Genomic DNA, 20321 nt, shown 5'->3' on the forward strand with positions numbered 1-20321 from the left:
ATTTCTTAGCACTGACGTTAGACTTTGCGCACTTAGAGACTGCTGGCAGCGGACCACCGGCAAGAGATGACATACTACACTTCATGGCGTTTCATCCAGCCTGATGCCACCCATTCCGACCAGGGGCCCTCCCAATGGGTGCCAACCAGCCTCAGCAAGGGCCATCTGGCAGGATGGCCATTGCCGTGAGTCCCGATGCCCCAGGGACATACATGTCATACATGAGGTGTTAACGGTGCAGGCATCAGCAGAGCGATCCCTGTGTTGTCAGGGGGCTACCACCAACAGGGTACATGGCGGCCCCACCACAATGGACTGGCTACTGTGCTGGATATGAGGTGCTAGGAAGTCCGTGGTCATCGTCAGCGCAGAAAGCGACACTGCATAGTGCATGGTGGAAAACGCACCCAGGAAGGTGTCCTCGCCCAAGAGATGGAGAATGAGCGAGACTGCAATGCAATGAAGAGAAAGTGGGATAAAGATCTCAATGCACGATGGACACAATGCACCATGTAAGGCGCCCTTTCCCAATTGGCTCGCTCCTCGGAAAAATTTAGAAATATGGAAATCAAACCCAACAGGGGACCATCACATAAAGGCTGAAACATGTGAGACTCCTTTTAGTTGCCTCTTACAACAGGCAGGAATTCCTCGGGCCTATTTTAACCCCCAGACCTGCGGGGGGGGGGGGGGGGGGGGACTTACTGATGTTATACAAGGTATAAACAAGAGCTTTAAAAAAGTTAGAAGAGAGTAGTTAATATATTTAGATCGGCAGCAACCAGATAATGTTATCAGAAAGCAATTATGGAAGAAATTTAGCATTTGGAGTGAGAAAAGATAAGAAAAGGGGGCTAGTAACTGTGCTTATTGATGAAGTTAAGATAGGGCAGACCCAAATAGCAGATGAGGTGTAGGAGAAGAAAAGGGTAGGCAGATCCATAGGAGAAACGGCCTATACCTTGATCCGGTGCATCCAAGGGAGGATTGACCTATACCATTTTATGTAAGTAGGAGAGAGGTAAGGTTAGACAGACCCATTTTTTTGAAGGGATAGTCTATGCCTTGGTCAGGTGAATCCATTGAGGGAAAGTGTGGTGTCACCGCCAGGTGGTAGCCTTTAAATCGGGCGTGGTCCGTTAGTATATGTCGGACCCGCGTGTTGCCACTATCAGTGATTGCAGACCGAGCACCGCCACACGGCAGATCTAGTCTAGAGAGACTTCCTAGCACTCGCCCCAGTTGTACAGCCGACTTTGCTAACGATAGTTCACTGTCTACATACGCTCTCATTTGCCGAGACTACAGTTTAGCATAGCCTTCAGCTACGTCATTTGCTACGACCTAGCAAGGCGCCATATTCAGTTACTATTCTGAACAGATAATATTGTGAATCCTGTACCGTCAAGGGCGACATTCCTCACTAATGGAATAAAGTTAAGTATCAAACTAATTACGTCCGCTTTCTCAATTCTAATTCCTTGTCATGTTCCAGAGCTCACGTCAGTATAGTCCTTCCCTCCTCACGCCAGCCTGCGTGAGCTAAAATGCGTGCATTTCGGCCTCCACAATAGAAAGACCTGTAACTAATCTTTTTAAAGGGAAATAAGGGTACACTCATGTCTATGATGGTACGGAGGTTTGACAGAGTGACTGCCCTTAGAAGGTGTGCAAATGCAGTGAACACAGAAGTACAAAGCTGAATAGTGATTGATGGTCAGGATATGAAAGTTTTTTCCAAACTAATTGTTTAACCGAATAAATTTTACAGTAGAGACGAGAATGGTTGGAGCAGGAATGTTCCACAATTATTGACTAGAGCCTGTACTGAGATTTGAAACCAGAGACCAAAAGTAGGCACATACCCGACAAACAATTCCTCAGGTAATGATACTGTGACAAAGAGTAAAAGGTGACTAACTATGTACATAAACAAGAAGTACACAAGAAACTCTAGAGTATACTGACTGGAAGTTAATGCATCATTAGATAAATAAATATACAAAACCACAAGTAAGCTGACACAATACATACATATTTATTAAAGTGATATCTTGCTATATAGAAGGATTGGTCATTACAGGACAAATTTCTTCAACCACACAGGATGTGAAGTAAATAAGATAGAGATACACAAAGTAGATTAACACTGTTTAGCACAATTTACCTGAAATGAAACAACAAAATTGAAAAGGCCTGTTATCAAAAATAAAGTTTTATTCCTCTTTAAGGAATGAAACCATATCCAGTGATTTTAAGTAATTATGTTCTTTATAGTTGTATGTTAATAAGAATTCAATCAACTAAAAAAAAAAAAAAAAAAAAAAAAAAAAAAAAAAAAAAAAAAAAAAAAAAAAAAAAAAAGGTACCGACATCTTTCCTTTAGGTGGGGGAATATGAAGTGTTACATGCCATTTAGGCAAACAGCATTTCACACTCCTTGTGTAGTACAAGGAAAGATGATTGCGACAGAAAATATTAAGTAGGGAGTAATCCGTGGCACATGTACTGAGCATGGATGTTTTGTTTCGTATGTGCAGACATTAAATGTGAGGAGCGGAATACAAGAAAACGGCAAAGTACGATAACAAATAAACAGCTTCACCTGCTGTGGCATCGTGGCTTGGCGGTGGCCTGACCATCAAAGAGCAGCCACACTCTTCAAGAATGACGACAAAAGACAAGATGGTTTTGTAACAAACGAAATATATTGCAATCTTGGTTGTCATATGTTGAGCCTTTGAGGCATATCTCAAGTGCAAAGTCATGTTCTACTGAAATTTACAAGCAACTCTAATGATCTGTACATCCATTCAAGGAAATATATGTTTGTAAAAGGAAAGTAGTGGACATGCTTTTTCATGTTAGGAGTAGAAGTTATCTTCTTTTGCTCCAATAACAGCTGCAGAACACGAAAAAGTTGAGCCTTTTCTCAGCTACACACGGGATTTCAGAGGCACAGATTAGAATGACCCATATTTCAAGAGAAATCAACTATGGCGACCGGATCACAAGAAAAAGGGCACTATGTCAGATGTTACGTCGGGTGACAGATCTCACCTCCTGCCTCAGGCATGGATGTGTGTGATGTCCTTAGGTTAGTCAGGTTTAAGTAGTTCTAAGTTCTAGGGGACTGATGACCACAGATGTTTAGTCCCACAGTGCTCAGAGCCATTTGAACCATTTTTCAACTACAAGGTGTGAGCAAGCAGCAACAGAGAACTTTCAACCAACAAGAAAAACACTGCACCGCTACCCACAACAGCTCCCACATTCCTCAGTCATGGTTACTTTCAAAAGGAGAATTATGTTATCTTCAAGGACTGTATTAAGTTTGTTAAGGACGCGAGTTTGGTTGTCTGTAAACAAAAACGACACTTAAGTGTTTTGTGTTGTTGACACTGTTTCTGTACTGACTTATGAAAATAATGACAAGAATGAATTAGTAGTTGATTTGTTTAAGAGAATTCGTATTAGCAAGATCATTTGTTTAAGTTTTTGAATGTTTATAGCTTGCAAAAAATTAGGCCAAGTTCACATGTATCCAACTATTAAATAATACAAAGAGTGTTATTTATATTATTAAAGAAATTCAAACATAATTTTTGATGTTTATATCACACAACATTTAGGCCTACATTGCAGCTATCAGGTTTTCAAGTAGCGATTTGCTTTCACAAGAAGGCACAACAGCAATGCTAAATACTTACTTGTCTAACAAGAAGAGACACTTCTGAAAGTATACAAAACAAAATATATTTACATTGAACACTATTTGCTCTTAAATAAGATCATTTTATGGACAAAATATACCTGTGTATCACACTCAGCATCCATTATGGAATGTGAGTAATTTAGCACCAGTGAACAGTGACAAGAAAGGAGGGGTTGAGATTAGCAGCCCTTTTACAGCAATGTAATAGGACAGAGTACTAACTTAGACAAATGTAAATAGGGAGAATGCTCTGTTAGTGTTGAATGCATCATCCTTCCATTTAACATGTGAAAAATACAGGAAGAATAGAAACATAGTTGTCTAGGCAGGGGAGTAAACTCTGATGTTTCCACATACATGCCCAGCCTCAAAAGCACCTTGCTTGCTTAATGAGACAAGGGCACTGGAGCTGATGCAACGCATATCAAATTCTCTACTGGGTTAGCAATGGGGTCTGCCTCTGTTCTAGCAGCTGTTTGTGGAAGACTGCTGGAGCAATGGAAAGGGCACTGAGAAGGAGTTTAACATTTTTGAAGAGGCTGCATCTGATTTCAATATATATAAATCTACTGTCACTGGCATTGTGCACTAAGAAGCAGAAGGATACAAAATGAAAGTTTCATTAGTTACTAATTATGTGCAATTAGGATTCTGTTGTAGAAAGAAACTGTATGTCAGATGTGTCTAACGACATTTCTCAACAGGGTCACCTGTCAAAAAAGCTACGATCGTAGTATATACTCATCTCCCCATACTCTGGATTGGAACAACTAAATAATAGTTAATTAACAATATTCTCTAAATAAATTTAGTTATTAACTTTTTCTCACAATTACGTACAGAAAGACATTTAAAAAACAAATAATTTTAGACACTGTGATACTTGCTCCAAGCACTAATTTAGGAACATTATCCACAGCAGCTCCAGCATGTTTCAATATGCACTGCAGAGCTAATTTGGCCTGTTGCAAGTCTCCCTTCAGAACAAACCTCCGCCAATGATATAAAAGCTTTTCTTCAAATAGCTGGTGGAAGACCTCACCTGTAAGAATTAAAATTGAAAACATATCTCAAATATATTTTCAATTTTGTATTTTCCAACATATTATGGGAACAATGAAAGGAAAATCAGAAGAAAACTCAAAAAATGATATCACACAGTTCATAGGTATGCTTTATTTGCTTCAAGTAGTAAGTCTCCATTCTTAAGACTCACAAAAATTCTTATAACATTACTCCTATTCTTGAGCTATGTACATGACTAGTGTCTACTCACCCTAGAATCTGCAAGTACTATTTGCAGTAACTGGATGTCATTCCCATAGACATATTGTTCACTGGTGAAAGGCCTACTGAGGTATGAAATCTGCTCAAAATCGTACCCATCGTGTTCTGCTTATTTTCATGTTTCAGCTGCCTTTGATTTAGATTAATCAGTTATACCTAGTATCAGATGGTAGTAAAAAAAATATGTTTTAAGCAGAAAAAGAAGGTAAGCAATTCAGAGTTGAGCTTCATGTCAAATCCAATGGAGAAGTAGCCTAAGAAAACACAAGGAAACCTAAATCGTAATGGCTGGATCATTACGTGAACCCTACTTCTGATTAACAATATGAGAGAAGGAAAGTTGCTTCTCACCAGCACGCGCGCGCGCACACACACACACACACACACACACACACACACACACACACACACACACACACACATTCACGCAAGTGCAACTAGCACACACATCTGCAGTCTCAGAGAGCTGAAACGACACTGCGAGCAGCAGCACCAGTGCATGATGGGAGTGGTGATTGGGTGGGGGGTAAGGAGGAGGCTGGGGGCAGGGAGGGGGAGGGATATTATGATGGGAGTGGCAGACAGTGAAGTGTTGCAGTTTAGACAGAGGGTAGGAGAGAAGGTGCGGAAGGGGGAGGGGGTAAGTAGCAGAAAGGAGAGAAATAAAAATAAAAATAAAAGAAATTAAAAGTGAAATGACAGCTGTGTAGTGCTGGAATGGGAACAGGGTGGGGACTGGATGGGTGAGGACAGTGACTAACAAAGGTTGAGGCCAAGAGGGTTACGGGAACATAGGATGTATTGCAGGGAAAGTTCCCACCTGCACAATTCAGAAAAGCTGGTTTTGGTGGAAAGGAGCCATATGGCACAGGTTGTGAAGCAATCATTGAGATGAGGGGTATCATGTTTGGCAGCGTGTTCAGCTGCAGGGTGGTCCACTTGCTTTTTGGCCACAGTTTGTCGGTGGACGTTCATGCAGACAGACAGCTTGTTGGTTGTCATGCCTACATAAGAATGCAGCACAGTGGTTGCAGCTTAGCTTATAGATCACATGACTCGTTTCACATGTAGCCCTGCCTTTGATGTGAAAGGTAATGTTAGTGACTGGACTGGAGTAGGTGGTGGTAGGAGTATGTATGGGACAGGTCTTGCATCTAGGTCTATTACAGGGTATGAGCCATGAGGCAAGGGATTGGGAACAGGGGTTGTGTAAGGATGGACGAGTATATTGTGTAGGTTCGGTGGACGGCGGAATACCATCATAGGAAGGGTGGAACAGATAGTGGGTAGGACATTTCTCATTTCAGGGCACGAATAGAGGTAATCGAAACCCTGGTGGAGAATGTAATTCTGCTGCTCCAGTCCCGGATGGTACTGCGTTACAAGGGGAATGCTCCTCTGTGGCTGGACTGCGGGACTTTGGGAGGTGGTGGGAGACTGGAAAGATAAGGCACGGGGGATGTGTTTTTTACAAGGATGGGAGGATAATTACGGTCAGTGAAGGCTTCAGTGAGACCCTTGACATATATAGAGAGAGACTGCTCGTCACTGCAGATGCGACGATCACTGGTGGCTAGGCCGTACGGAAGGGACTTCTTGGTATGAAACGGGTGGCAGCTGTCGAAGTGTAGGTATTGCTGGTGGTTATTAGGTCTGATATGGACGGTGGTACTGATGTAGCCATCTCTGAGGTGGAGGTCAACATCTAGGAAGATGGCTTGTTGGGTTAGTATAGGATGGTGCCATGCGGGTGCCCATAGCTGTACCACGGATTTGTTTGTAGGTAATGCCTTCAAAGGAGAAGTAATTGTGGGTGAGGATATAGTCGGTCATGGAGACTAGGAAGGAGGTTGTTGGTTTGGAATCCATAGGGCTTCTGGAGAGGTAGTGTTCAATAGCAGTAAGGCCATGGGCATTAGGAATGTTAGTGTACAGGGAGGTAACATCAATAGTGACGAGCAGGGCACACTGTTCCAAGATGGCCGCCGAGTAAGTGACGCCAGAAACCATTTCCAGAAAGTTAAGTGATTTAGACAGGAATATAATTTAGTTTAATGCCGACAACAAATTAAATACATGCATTAGTGTATCATTTAGTCTTGCCGTTAAAGGTTTGACTTTTGTTTGCGTATTTTTTCAGAAAACACGAAAAGATCGTAACTTCGCGAAGTCGCGCTTAGGCTTAAATTTTGTAAACGTGTTTGTTTCTTGTTTCACGGTAATTTAACTAATTTCTCGATAACAAATAAGTAAACTACCGTAAATAGCGTGTAACTTCATTGTTTTACTACAGATTTCAGAAAAACAGCATAACTTTATATCAGAAACTTGCTTATATACATTTGTTTATAGGCCTAATTCTCGTAACGGTTTTGGAGAATCAAAGTTAAAGTATCTCGTTTAATTGTCCTTTTTTCATTCCATCGAGTGAAATATAAAATAAATAGCGTATACCTTCATTGTTTTAATACAGATCTCAGAAAAACAGCGGAATTTTAAATCAGAAACTTGCTTATATACATTTGTGAATAGGCTTAATTCTTGTAACGTCTTTTTTGATTTTCGGTAATTTAATTGATTTATTCTAGCTAAAGTATTATTTTTGCCATGAGTGAGAAGTGCCTGACTTGCCGTAGAATTGTTAGTTCTGGGATTTGGTGTGATGGATGCAGTAGTTTTTTTCACTGGGGGGACTGCAGTGGCGTGGGTGTCGGGAAAGTGGATCAGGCTCATCAGTGGTTATGTAGGATTTGCAGCAGAGATAGGAAGATAGTGGAACAGGAGGGGAAAATTGCTGCCCTTCAGGCTGAGCTAGATCAGGCTAGGGAAGATCTGGTCAGGTTAAGGAGGGAGAAGGGCAAAGAGAGGTGGGAAGTGGCAACAGGTGGCAGAAGGAACAGGCCTAGAACTAAGTCTGACAGTTTTGTGGTGAATGTCAAAAATAAGTTTGACCTGTTGCTTCAGTTAGAAACTGATGAGCCTCAAGCAGAGGTAGGTGTAGACAGGACACAACAAACTTTCAATAGGAAATTGAAAAAGAATGTAGGAAAGCCACTGAAAAGGAAGAAAGTTTCGTTGTTAGGCAGTTCTCATGCCAGAGGTGTAGGCCAACTTCTGCAGGAGGAATTAGGACCAGAATACCAGGTCACAAATTTTTTCAAACCAAGTGCTAGTCTGGATCAGGTGACAGAGGATTTAGGTTCACTCTGTAAAGGATTTACTAGGGAAGACACCGTGGTTATTGTGGGAGGGCCACGGAACAGCATCGACAGAGATCCTGGGTACAGTTTAGAGTGTGACCTGGTAAAGATTGCGTTGGCATCGAGACACACCAATGTTGGGTTTGCATCTGTCCTGAGACGCCATGACCGGCCTCATTTGAGCTCTTCTGTTGGGAGAGTTAATTTGGAGTTGGAACGGCTGCTTGGGTCGGGTGCGGGGGCTCATATTGGTGTGGTTCCTGTTGATTCTCTCAGTAGGTGGGACTACACCAGGCACGGCCTACATCTCAACAGGAAAGGGAAGGGGAAACTGGCTGGGGTAATAGCAGGAAATTTAAGGACGGAGGCACTGCCATGAATGGTAAAATACCAGCGGTTACAGGTGTTGGAGCAGCACCTTTTTTAGGATAGGTAAGACAGAAAGATGTCAAGTTCTACGAGAGGTCAGGATTGAAACAAATCTTCAGTTTAGGAAAGAAATTAAACAGCACAATTCTAGCACATTGGATCACCAATCACAGTTGTCAATTACAAATTTTCACCAATCACCAGAAATTTTATCTCCACCAAGTTGTATCTCAGTCCTAGGTAATTGCATTGATGAATTAAAGTCACCCAACCCAGTTGACATAATCTGCCTCTCTGAACACCATGTGTCCACTGGTATAGCAACTAGGCCTAAGCACAATGAGAAACTCAGACAGGAGAGTACTGCAAATGTTAGAATAAGGAAAGGTTCTCATAAAAGTATAATTAAAAATAATGTAAGTATATTTCATCAAAATATTGGGAGTTTAAAGAATAAAGTAGATGAGCTTCTGGTTTGTTTAGAAGATTTAGAAGCTGAGGATGAAATAGATATACTATGCCTGTCTGAGCATCACATTGTTACTGATATGGATAAGGTAAATGTAAGTGGATATAAGCTCTCTGCACATGTAATGAGAGAAAATATGGAGAAAGGAGGAGTTGCCATATATGTCAAAAGTTATCATTGTGCAAAAAGTATAGAAACAAAAAAGTTTTGTCTAGAGAAACATATAGAAGCATGTGCCTGTGAGCTTAAATTAAATAAAGGCACATTTATAATTGTAACTGTATATAGGTCCCCATCAGGAAATTTTCATCTATTTCTGAAAAATTTGGACTCCTTGTTGTGCTCTCTGTCAGACAGGGGGAAGCAAATTATTATTTGTGGGGACTTCAATGTAGATTCTCTGAAAGAGGGTAATAGGAAAAATGACCTTGAAATGTTACTCGGTTCTTTCAATTTGACACCCGTTATTGATTTTCCTACTCGGGTAGTAAAGGATAGCAGCTCACTGATAGATAACTTCTTTATAGACCAAGATAAGTTTAACCAGATAAATGCTCAGCCTGTTGAGAATGGTCTTTCTGATCATGGTGCACAGCTAGTTACAATATATGACATAGCTCCATTCAGAAATACTAAACAGTACTCCAAAGTAGTATGTTCAGTCAACGATTTAACAATTGCAAATTTCAGGGAAAGCCTACAGCAGTTAGACTGGGATGAGGTGTACCGCGAACCTGATGCCAATTTAAAATATAATTTATTTCATGACATTTTTGTAAATGCATTTGAAAACTGCTTCCCCAAGAAAATAGTTAAATATACTCGTAAGAAACCTTGTAACAAACCATGGCTTACTAAGGGTATCAAAATATCTTGTAACCGGAAAAGGGAAATGTATCTGACAGCAAGAAAGAGTAGTGACCCAGAAACTATCAATCATTATAAAAACTACTGTGTTATATTAAGAAAAGTTATTAAAAAATCCAGAAGCATGTGTATCATGTCTGAAATCAGCAACTCTGATAATAAAATTAAAACAATTTGGAATATTATTAAAAGAGAAACAGGTCAACCAAGAGCACAGGAAGACAGTATTACCATCAAATTGAATGAAAACTTTACGCACAAAAAGTCAGAAGTTGAAAATATTTTTAATAATCATTTTCTAAATGTTGTGGATATAGTAGGATCCAGGTGTTCATTAGAAGATGCTAGGCTGTTAATGGAAGAGGCCATACCTACCCAATTTGATACAATTGAAATCTCACCCACTTCTCCCTCTGAAATTAGGAAAATAATAAACTTGCTTAAAAGCAAAAACTCACATGGAATTGACGGCATTTCCAGCAAAATACTAAAAGCTTGTTCTCAACAGATAAGTAAGATTCTCAGCCACCTGTGTAATAGCTCTCTGGAACAGGGCATTTTCCCTGATAGACTGAAATATGCTATTGTTATACCTTTGCATAAAAAGGGGGATAGATCTGATGTCTACAATTACCGTCCAATCTCCCTTCTAACAGCTTTATCCAAAATTTTTGAGAAAGTAATGTATTCAAGAGTAGCTTAACATATCTGTAACAATGAAGTACTAACAAAATGTCAGTTTGGTTTCCAGAAAGGTTTTTCAACAGAAAATGCCATATATGCTTTCACCAATCAAATTTTGAATGATCTGAATAACCAAACACCACCCATTGGGATTTTTTGTGATCTCTCAAAGGCTTTTGATTGTGCAAATCATGAAATTCTGCTAGACAAGCTCAAGTATTGTGGCATGAGTGGGACAGTGCACAAATGGTTTAATTCGTACCTCTGGAAGAGTGCAGAAAGTTGAAATAAGTAGTTCTCATAATATGCAAAGATCAGCACATTACTCAAACTGGGGAACTATCAAGAATGGGGTTCCACAAGGGTCAGTCTTAGGTCCTTTGTTGTTCTTAATATATATTAATGACTTGCCATTCTATATTCATGAAGAGGCAAAGTTAGTTCTCTTTGCTGATGATACAAGTATAGTAATCACACCTGACAAACAAGACTTAACTGATGAAATTGTCAATACTGTCTTTCAGAAAATTACTAAGTGGTTCCTTGTAAATGGACTCTCACTGAATTTTGATAAGACACAGTACATACAGTTCCGTACAGTGGATGGTATGACACCATTAATAAATATAGACCTTAATCAGAAGCATATAGCTAAGGTAGAATATTCCAAATTTTTAGGTGTGTCCATTGATGAGAGATTAAATTGGAAGAAACACATTGATGATCTGCTGGAACGTTTGAGTTCAGCTACTTATGCAATAAGGATCACTGCAAATTTTGGTGATAAACATCTTAGTAAATTAGCTTACTACGCCTATTTTCACTCGTTGCTTTCATATGGCATCATATTTTGGGGTAACTCATCACTGAGGACTAAAGTATTTATTCCACAAAAGCCTGTAACCGGAATAATAGCTGGAGTCCACCCAAGATCACCCTGCAGACATTTATTTAAGGATCTAGGGATATTCACAGTAGCTTCTCAGTATATATACTCTCTTATGAAATTTGTTATTAACAACCAAACCCAATTCAAAAGCAATAGCAGTGTGCATAACTACAATACTAGGAGAAAGGATGATCTTCACTATTCAAGATTAAATCTAACTTTGGCACAGAAAGGGGTGAATTATACTGGCACTAAACTCTTTGGTCACTTACCAAATAGTATCAAAAGTCTGACAGATAACCAACAAGTATTTAAGAAGAAATTAAAAGAATTTCTGAATGACAACTCCTTCTACTCCATAGAGGAATTTTTAGATATAAATTAAAAAATATATATATATATATATATATATATATATATATATATATATATATATATATATATATATATATATAAAAAACAAAGATGAGGTGACTTACCGAACAAAAGCGCTGGCAGGTCGATAGACACACAAACAAACACAAACATGCACACAAAATTCAAGCTTTCGCAACAAACTGTTGCCTCATCAGGAAAGAGGGAAGGAGAGGGGAAGACGAAAGGAAGTGGGTTTTAAGGGAGAGGGTAAGGAGTCATTCCAATCCCGGGAGCGGAAAGACTTGCCTTAGGGGGAAAAAAGGACAGGTATACACTCGCACACACGCACATATCCATCCACACATACAGACACAAGCAGACATATTTAAAGACAAAGAGTTTGGGCAGAGATGTCAGTCGAGGCAGAAGTGTAGAGGCAAAGAAGTTGTTGAAAGACAGTTGAGGTATGAGTGGCGGCAACTTGAAATTAGCGGAGATTGAGGCCTGGCGGATGACGAGAAGAGAGGATATACTGAAGGGCAAGTTCCCATCTCCGGAGTTCGGATAGGTTGGTGTTGGTGGGAAGTATCCAGATAACCCGGACGGTGTAACACTGTGCCAAGATGTGCTGGCTGTGCACCAAGGCATGTTTAGCCACAGGGTGATCCTCATTACCAACAAACACTGTCTGCCTGTGTCCATTCATGCGAATGGACAGTTTGTTGCTGGTCATTCCCACATAGAATGCATCACAGTGTAGGCAGGTCAGTTGGTAAATCACGTGGATGCTTTCACACGTGGCTCTGCCTCTGATCGTGTACACCTTCCGGGTTACAGGACTGGAGTAGGTGGTGGTGGGAGGGTGCATGGGACAGGTTTTGCATCGGGGGCGGTTACAAGGATAGGAGCCAGAGGGTAGGGAAGGTGGTTTGGGGATTTCATAGGGACGAACTAACAGGTTACGAAGGTTAGGTGGATGGCGGAAAGACACTCTTGGCGGAGTGGGGAGGATTTCATGAAGGATGGATCTCATTTCAGGGCAGGATTTGAGGAAGTCGTATCCCTGCTGGAGAGCCACATTCAGAGTCTGGTCCAGTCCCGGAAAGTATCCTGTCACAAGTGGGGCACTTTTGTGGTTCTTCTGTGGGGGATTCTGGGTTTGAGGGGACGAGGAAGTGGCTCTGGTTATTTGCTTCTGTACCAGGTCGGGAGGGTAGTTGCGGGATGCGAAAGCTGTTTTCAGGTTGTTGGTGTAATGATTCAGGGATTCCGGACTGGAGCAGATTCGTTTGCCACGAAGACCTAGGCTGTAGGGAAGGGACCGTTTGATGTGGAATGGGTGGCAGCTGTCATAATGGAGGTACTGTTGCTTGTTGGTGGGTTTGATGTGGACGGACGTGTGAAGTTGGCCATTGGACAGGTGGAGGTCAACGTCAAGGAAAGTGGCATGGGATTTGGAGTAGGACCAGGTGAAACTGATGGAACCAAAGGAGTTGAGGTTGGAGAGGAAATTCTGGAGTTCTTCTTCACTGTGAGTCCAGATCATGAAGATGTCATCAATAAATCTGTACCAAACTTTGGGTTGGCAGACTTGGGTAACCAAGAAGGCTTCCTCTAAGCGACCCATGAATAGGTTGGCGTACGAGGGGGCCATCCTGGTGCCCATGGCTGTTCCCTTTAATTGTTGGTATGTCTGGCCCTCAAAAGTGAAGAAGTTGTGGGTCAGGATGAAGCTGGCTAAGGTGATGAGGAAAGAGGTTTTAGGTAGGGTGGCAGGTGATCGGCGTGAAAGGAAATGCTCCATCGCAGCGAGGCCCTGGACGTGCGGAATATTTGTGTATAAGGACGTGCCATCAATAGTTACAAGGATGGTTTCCGGGGGTAACAGATTGGGTAAGGATTCCAGGCGTTCAAGGAAGTGGTTGGTGTCCTTGATGAAGGATGGGAGACTGCATGTAATGGGTTGAAGGTGTTGATCTACGTAGGCAGAGATACGTTCTGTGGGGGCTTGGTAACCAGCTACAATGGGGCGGCCGGGATGATTGGGTTTGTGGATTTTAGGAAGAAGGTAGAAGGTAGGGGTGCGGGGTGTCAGTGGGGTCAGGAGGTTGATGGAGTCAGGTGAAAGGTTTTGCAGGGGGCCTAAGGTTCTGAGGATTCCTTGAAGCTCCGCCTGGACATCGGGAATGGGGTTACCTTGGCAAACTTTGTATGTGGTGTTGTCTGAAAGCTGACGCAGTCCCTCAGCCACATACTCCCGACGATCAAGTACCACGGTCGTGGAACCCTTGTCCGCCGGAAGAATGACGATGGATCTGTCAGCCTTCAGATCACGGATAGCCTGGGCTTCAGCAGTGGTGATGTTGGGTGTAGGATTAAGGTTTTTTTAAGAAGGATTGAGATGCAAGGCTGGAAGTCAGAAATTCCTGGAAGGTTTGGAGAGGGTGATTTTGAGGAAGAGGAGGTGGGTCCCGCTGTGACGGAGGACGGAACTGTTCCAGGCAGGGTTCAATTTGGATGGTGTCTTGAGAAGTCGGATCATTAGGAGTAGGATTAGGATCATTTTTCTTCGTGGCAAAGTGATACTTCCAGCAGAGAGTACGAGTGTAGGACAGTAAATCTTTGACGAGGGCTGTTTGGTTGAATCTGGGAGTGGGGCTGAAGGTGAGGCCTTTGGATAGGACAGAGGTTTCGGATTGGGAGAGAGGTTTGGAGGAAAGGTTAACTACTGAATTAGGGTGTTGTGGTTCCAGATTGTGTTGATCGGAATTTTGAGGTTTTGGGGGGAGTGGAGCTGGAAGTGGAAGATTGAGTAGATGGGAGATACTGGGTTTGTGTGCAATGAGAGGAGGTTGAGGTTTGCTGGAAAGGTTGTGAAGGATGAGTGAGTTGCCTTTCCGGAGGTGGGAAACCAGGAGATTGGTGTCCTGTAACCCGGAAGGTGTACACGATCAGAGGCAGAGCCACGTGTGAAAGCACCCACGTGATTTACCAACTGACCTGCCTACACTGTGATGCATTCTATGTGGGAATGACCAGCAACAAACTGTCCATTCGCATGAATGGACACAGGCAGACAGTGTTTGTTGGTAATGAGGATCACCCTGTGGCTAAACATGCCTTGGTGCACAGCCAGCACATCTTGGCACAGTGTTACACCATCCGGGTTATCTGGATACTTCCCACCAACACCAACCTATCCGAACTCCGGAGATGGGAACTTGCCCTTCAGTATATCCTCTCTTCTCGTCATCCGCCAGGCCTCAATCTCCGCTAATTTCAAGTTGCCGCCACTCATACCTCAACTGTCTTTCAACAACTTCTTTGCCTCTACACTTCTGCCTCGACTGACATCTCTGCCCAAACTCTTTGTCTTTAAATATGTCTGCTTGTGTCTGTATGTGTGGATGGATATGTGCGTGTGTGCGAGTGTATACCTGTCCTTTTTTCCCCCTAAGGCAAGTCTTTCCGCTCCCGGGATTGGAATGACTCCTTACCCTCTCCCTTAAAACCCACTTCCTTTCGTCTTCCCCTCTCCTTCCCTCTTTCCTGATGAGGCAACAGTTTGTTGCGAAAGCTTGAATTTTGTGTGCATGTTTGTGTTTGTTTGTGTGTCTATCGACCTGCCAGCGCTTTTGTTCGGTAAGTCACCTCATCTTTGTTTTTATATATAATTTTTCCCACGTGGAATGTTTCCTTCATTATATATATATATATATATATATATATATATATATATATATATATATATATATATAAATGAAGGAAACATTCCACGTGGGAAAAATTATATATAAAAACAAAGATGAGGTGACTTACCGAACAAAAGCGCTGGCAGGTCGATAGACACACAAACAAACACAAACACATATATATATATATATATATATATATATATATATATATATATATATATATATATATATATTAATAAAAAAATTAAAAATAAAAAAAATAAAAATAAAAAAAAACACAAAAAATGAAAAAGTTGTTATATTAACTTAAGTATGTTGTTAAATTAACTTAATTATGTCATGTATTGGAAAATTTGACTCGTTCCACATCATTACGAAATATCGTATTCATGATCCATGGAACTAGTATTAATCTAATCTAATCTAATCTAAAGGGAGAGGAACTGTGGAGGGTCGGTCGAGGGAATGGTTGGTATCTTTTATATAGGATGATAGGTTCAGGGTAATAGGTTGAAGGTGTTGGTCTACGAGACCAGAGATTTTCTCAGTGGGGGCACAGTAACCGGCCACAATGGGGCGTCCCGGGTGATTGGGTTTATGGACTTTAGGAAGCATGTAGAAGGTGGGAGTATGGGGAGTGGTAGGGGTAAGTAGAGAGATGGACTCTGGGGAGAGGTTCTGGGATGGGCGTATGGATTTGAGTAGTGACTGGAGATCCTGCTGGATTGCTGGAATGGGATCACTGTGGCATGGTTTTTAGGTGGAAGTATCTGACAGTTGATGGAGTCCTTCTGCCACGTAATCCTTAACCATCAAAACTACAGTGGTGGAGCCTTCGTCTGCAGGTAGGATTATAAGATCGGGATCAGTTTTTAGATGGTGGACTGCAGTTCTTTCTGCGGATGTAAGGTTAGTATGCATGTTGAGGGATTTGGGGAATGATGGTGAGGCAAGGTTCGAGGATAAAAAATTCTGGAAAGTTAACAGGGGGTGGTTTGGAGGCAGTGGGGGTGGATCACGGTTGGATGGAAGAGTGAACTGAGTTAGGCAAGGTTCAATGTTGGTCTTTGGTTGAGTCCGATTGGTCGGGTTGGTGGCAGAAAAGTGTTTCCACTGTCGGGACCGGGAGAAGGAGAGAAGTTCTTTAACTAGTCCTGCATGGTTGAATTTGGGAGAGGGGCAAAAGGTGAAGCCTTTGGAAAGGACTAATATTTTTGTGGGACTAATGCTTCTGGTGGAAAGGTTAATGACTGTGTTGCGGGGCTGTTTAGGTTTTGAGTTCTGTGTGGTGGTGAGAGGGAGTTTCTGAGGGTGAGGTAAGTGTAGTAGGTCTGCAAGACAAGGTTTGTCAGCTATGAGGGGGCATGGGGGAGGTTTGGAGGTTGTTGTAGAATTGGTGGACAGTGGTACTCTGTGCAGGAGTAGGAAGTGAGCAGGATGGAGGGCTTTTTGAGGTGGCGTTGTGCATGTTGCTCAAGTTCCTGCAGGGCAAGAGTTTCAATGTGTGTTATGGGTTCCAGGAATTTGGGATTACATAGCAGGAGAATTTTGCGGATGGAGAGAAGGTACTGCAAGGAGGATTGGGCTTGGTTGATATGGTTTTGCAGGACTATGTTGGTGAGGGCTAACGATTGGTGGAATCTGAACAGGTGGAGGTCTTTGTGGAAGGAGAGGTGGCAACCAGAGATGGGTAGTTTGATGGTAAGGCCATTAGGGGGATTTCATGAGCCAAGCAACAACACAGGAACAGTATGTGGGGCTGGGATCTGGCTAGGGATAAGGAAACTTTTCTGTATTGACACAAATGGAAGGAGCAAGAATCCATGGTGGTGCAAAAATGCGAAAAAATACGTAAGAAAGTAGAATTGCAGAATGGCAATGGTCCCAAGTTCGAGTCAGTTTTAATCTGCCAGGAGTTTCAAGTAGAATTATGTCCGAAAAATTATGCAAAAATGCACCCAAATACAAGTGAAGAGTACGAAATGGGTGCACAGGGGGAATAAAGATATGAAATCTGAGGAGGACGACGACAGTGGAAGGCGAAAACTCACTAAAATTGGCAAGAAGTCACAAAGGTCAAAGTAGGGAATAACTAATCATTAATAAATAAACATAAGTACATTACTGTGGATAGCAGGTTTGATGGCGGATAAGCGTAGAGAAGGGGGATGGCAGATGTAACTGGATGAGGTGGATTTAGTAGGTGTGATTAGGGATAGAACGGAGAAAGTGTGCGGGGTGGGGAGGGGTTCGTAGTTAGTGATGTAAGATCGTGTGGCACTGGAAAAGTGCGGGAGATAACATGTAAAAATACGGGAACTGACACAGGGAGCATGATCAGTTTGAAGGTATAGGCTTAATTATATCGGCAGGAGTAATGTGGAACATAAGATGCTGCATCAACAATCAGCGTGTTCTAGACACCGTCTTTGGCGCGTGGCCGAGTCCGTTGATACAGTGTGGCTCATAAGTAGTGCGTGCAGTGCGGTTCATAGGGCAACAAGAGAAACACAGGAAAGAAAAGAAAGAAGGATGGGCATTGACTATAGCAATGCAAAAGAAAGTAGTTACAAAGGAAGACAGTACAGGGTTAGGATCGAAGAAAAGCCATCAGGCAAAAATCAAACAATGGAAAATCCAGGATGGAATGTAACAATACGAGAGAAGGAAAGTTGAAACACTTCACTGTCCGCCACTCCCCGGCCCAGCCTCCTCCTTACCCCCACCCAGTCGCCACTCCCACCATGCACTGGTGCTGCTGCTCGCAGTGTAGTTTCAGCTCTCTGAGACTGCAAATGTGTGTGCAAGTTGCACTTGCGTGTGTGTGTGTGTGTGTGTGTGTGTGTGTGTGTGTGTGTGTGTGTGTGTGTGTGTGTGTGTCTACTGCTGACAAACGCCTTAATGGCCGAAAGCTATGACTGTATGAATCTTTTTACTGTGCCTATTGCGGCTCAGCATCTTCGCTATATGATGAGTAGCAATTTTCCTTCTCTCGTATTGCTACTTCTGCTTAATCATTTCATTACCTTATTTGGAGTTCAGAGAGAATTGTGGAAGTAATTGTAATACGAGTGTCTTCATGTGTATCATCCCTTCATTTAAATGAATCAAAGAACTATGGACTGATATCTATTGATCAAAACTCTTAGGTTCACAGTAGATCAATTATCCTTTGTCATCCTAAGTGTGTATATGTTTTTCTTCAAAATCTGCAGATGCTTTATTCCAAATGACATTATGTGCAATTGACACTTTCCCGACAACATGAAACACCATTTGATTCATGCATACATTGTTTGCACTTCGCAAATACTATCCTATGCATACTTATGTTGAATGCGATGGGAATACCATATTTACTCGAATCTAAGCTGCACTTTTTTACCAGTGTTTGTAATCCAAAAAACCGCCTGCAGCTTAGAATCAAGTGAAAAGTAAACGGAAGTTCTGAAAAATGTTGGTAGGTGCCGCCACAACTAACTTCTGCCATCGCATATAAGTAACGCTACACAGGCATGCTTTGTAGGCACAAAGATAAATACTGGCGCCAAAACCTCTGCGTCAGTAAATAAATTAAAAGAAAAGGTATAAGAATGTAAACATTATGCCAAGTATTCTTTCGTGTTTGCTGCTATCTCATTTAAATCCTGCATGCCTAATAATCTACGAAACTAGAGTGAGACAACAGCAAACGCAGAAGAAGATACATATCATGTCATGTTTATATTTGTATTATTCTTATGCTGAATAGTGATACAGTCAGAGAATTAAGCATGGCAACTGACTAGATTTTTAAATCTAAGATGACTAATTTCTGTGCAGAATGTAATGTATTAAAGAGGCGTCTGCAAAGATTTTCAAGCGGAAATTTTTTTCCGTTAAACTCTCGTTCAGAACATCTTCTATCATAAGCAGTCTACTATTTGGTTCTTGTTGATCATTATCAAAGAAAGCAGCAGTGTAAGTAACAAAAAATAGCAGTCTCTTGCCATTGTTTCACTTACGAGACAATTCCTCCCCCTTTTTTTTTTATTGTAAGCTGCAGTAGCGCACACAAAAGCAAGCCATGCCGCGAGCGACGACAGCTCGTAAACACTCATTATCAGAATGCAACAAACAATGCATGACAATACGATAATGCATTTTCAGCTTAAAGTGACGTAAAAACCTATAACAAAGAGAACGGTACTTATCAGATCAAAGCAAAATAAGCAGTTGATTCAAACCAGACGAAGCACATATAAATACAGATGGAGCGCCTGACACATAGCAATTGCTACTTGGTAAAGCTTAACTGCTAAGCTTACGACTCAAACCAAACTACTGTAGCTGTATCTTCATCCATTCGACCTAAATTGTGTCTCATGTTACAATGGACCAACTTTGTTTTGATTTGGAGGTGCAGTCTAAAACTTTTCTCTCCCCTTGAATTTCGAGTCTCAAATTTCAGGTGTGGCATAGATTCGGGAAATTTTTTTTCCATTGATTTCCAGTCTCATTTTTCAGATGCGGCTTAGATTCGAGTGCGGCTTAGATTCAAGTAAATATGGTAACAGAGGGATTTAGTCACAAACAAGTTACATACTTCATAAATGTCACATCAAGTTACAAGATGTGCTCAGAAACTAAGTACTAGTGGACAATTTAATGAACACCATATATTTTTAAATACTCAAATTAACAAGATATATGATAGTGGGTGGGAGAAGAGACAATGTTCCCCAGCCAGCCTGTAATTAATCAGTGGAATGCAGCCATGATAGGGGGATTCACATTGTTGTGGAAGAAA

At 41.6% G+C, this 20321-nt stretch overlaps 1 protein-coding gene across 1 annotated transcript in view; it reads right to left on the reverse strand.

Moving 5' to 3' along the window:
• LOC126456397 (uncharacterized) overlaps positions 1-20321 on the reverse strand; it is a 438969-nt gene that overhangs the window by 174007 nt on the left and 244641 nt on the right. Inside the window, exon 13 of the mRNA XM_050092153.1 lies at positions 4603-4757. Coding sequence (XP_049948110.1) covers positions 4603-4757 — 155 coding nt within the window. The remainder of the gene's footprint in view (positions 1-4602; positions 4758-20321) is intronic.

The sequence above is a fragment of the Schistocerca serialis genome, chromosome 1, assembly GCF_023864345.2.
Source record: "Schistocerca serialis cubense isolate TAMUIC-IGC-003099 chromosome 1, iqSchSeri2.2, whole genome shotgun sequence".
Classification (NCBI taxonomy): domain Eukaryota; kingdom Metazoa; phylum Arthropoda; class Insecta; order Orthoptera; family Acrididae; genus Schistocerca; species Schistocerca serialis.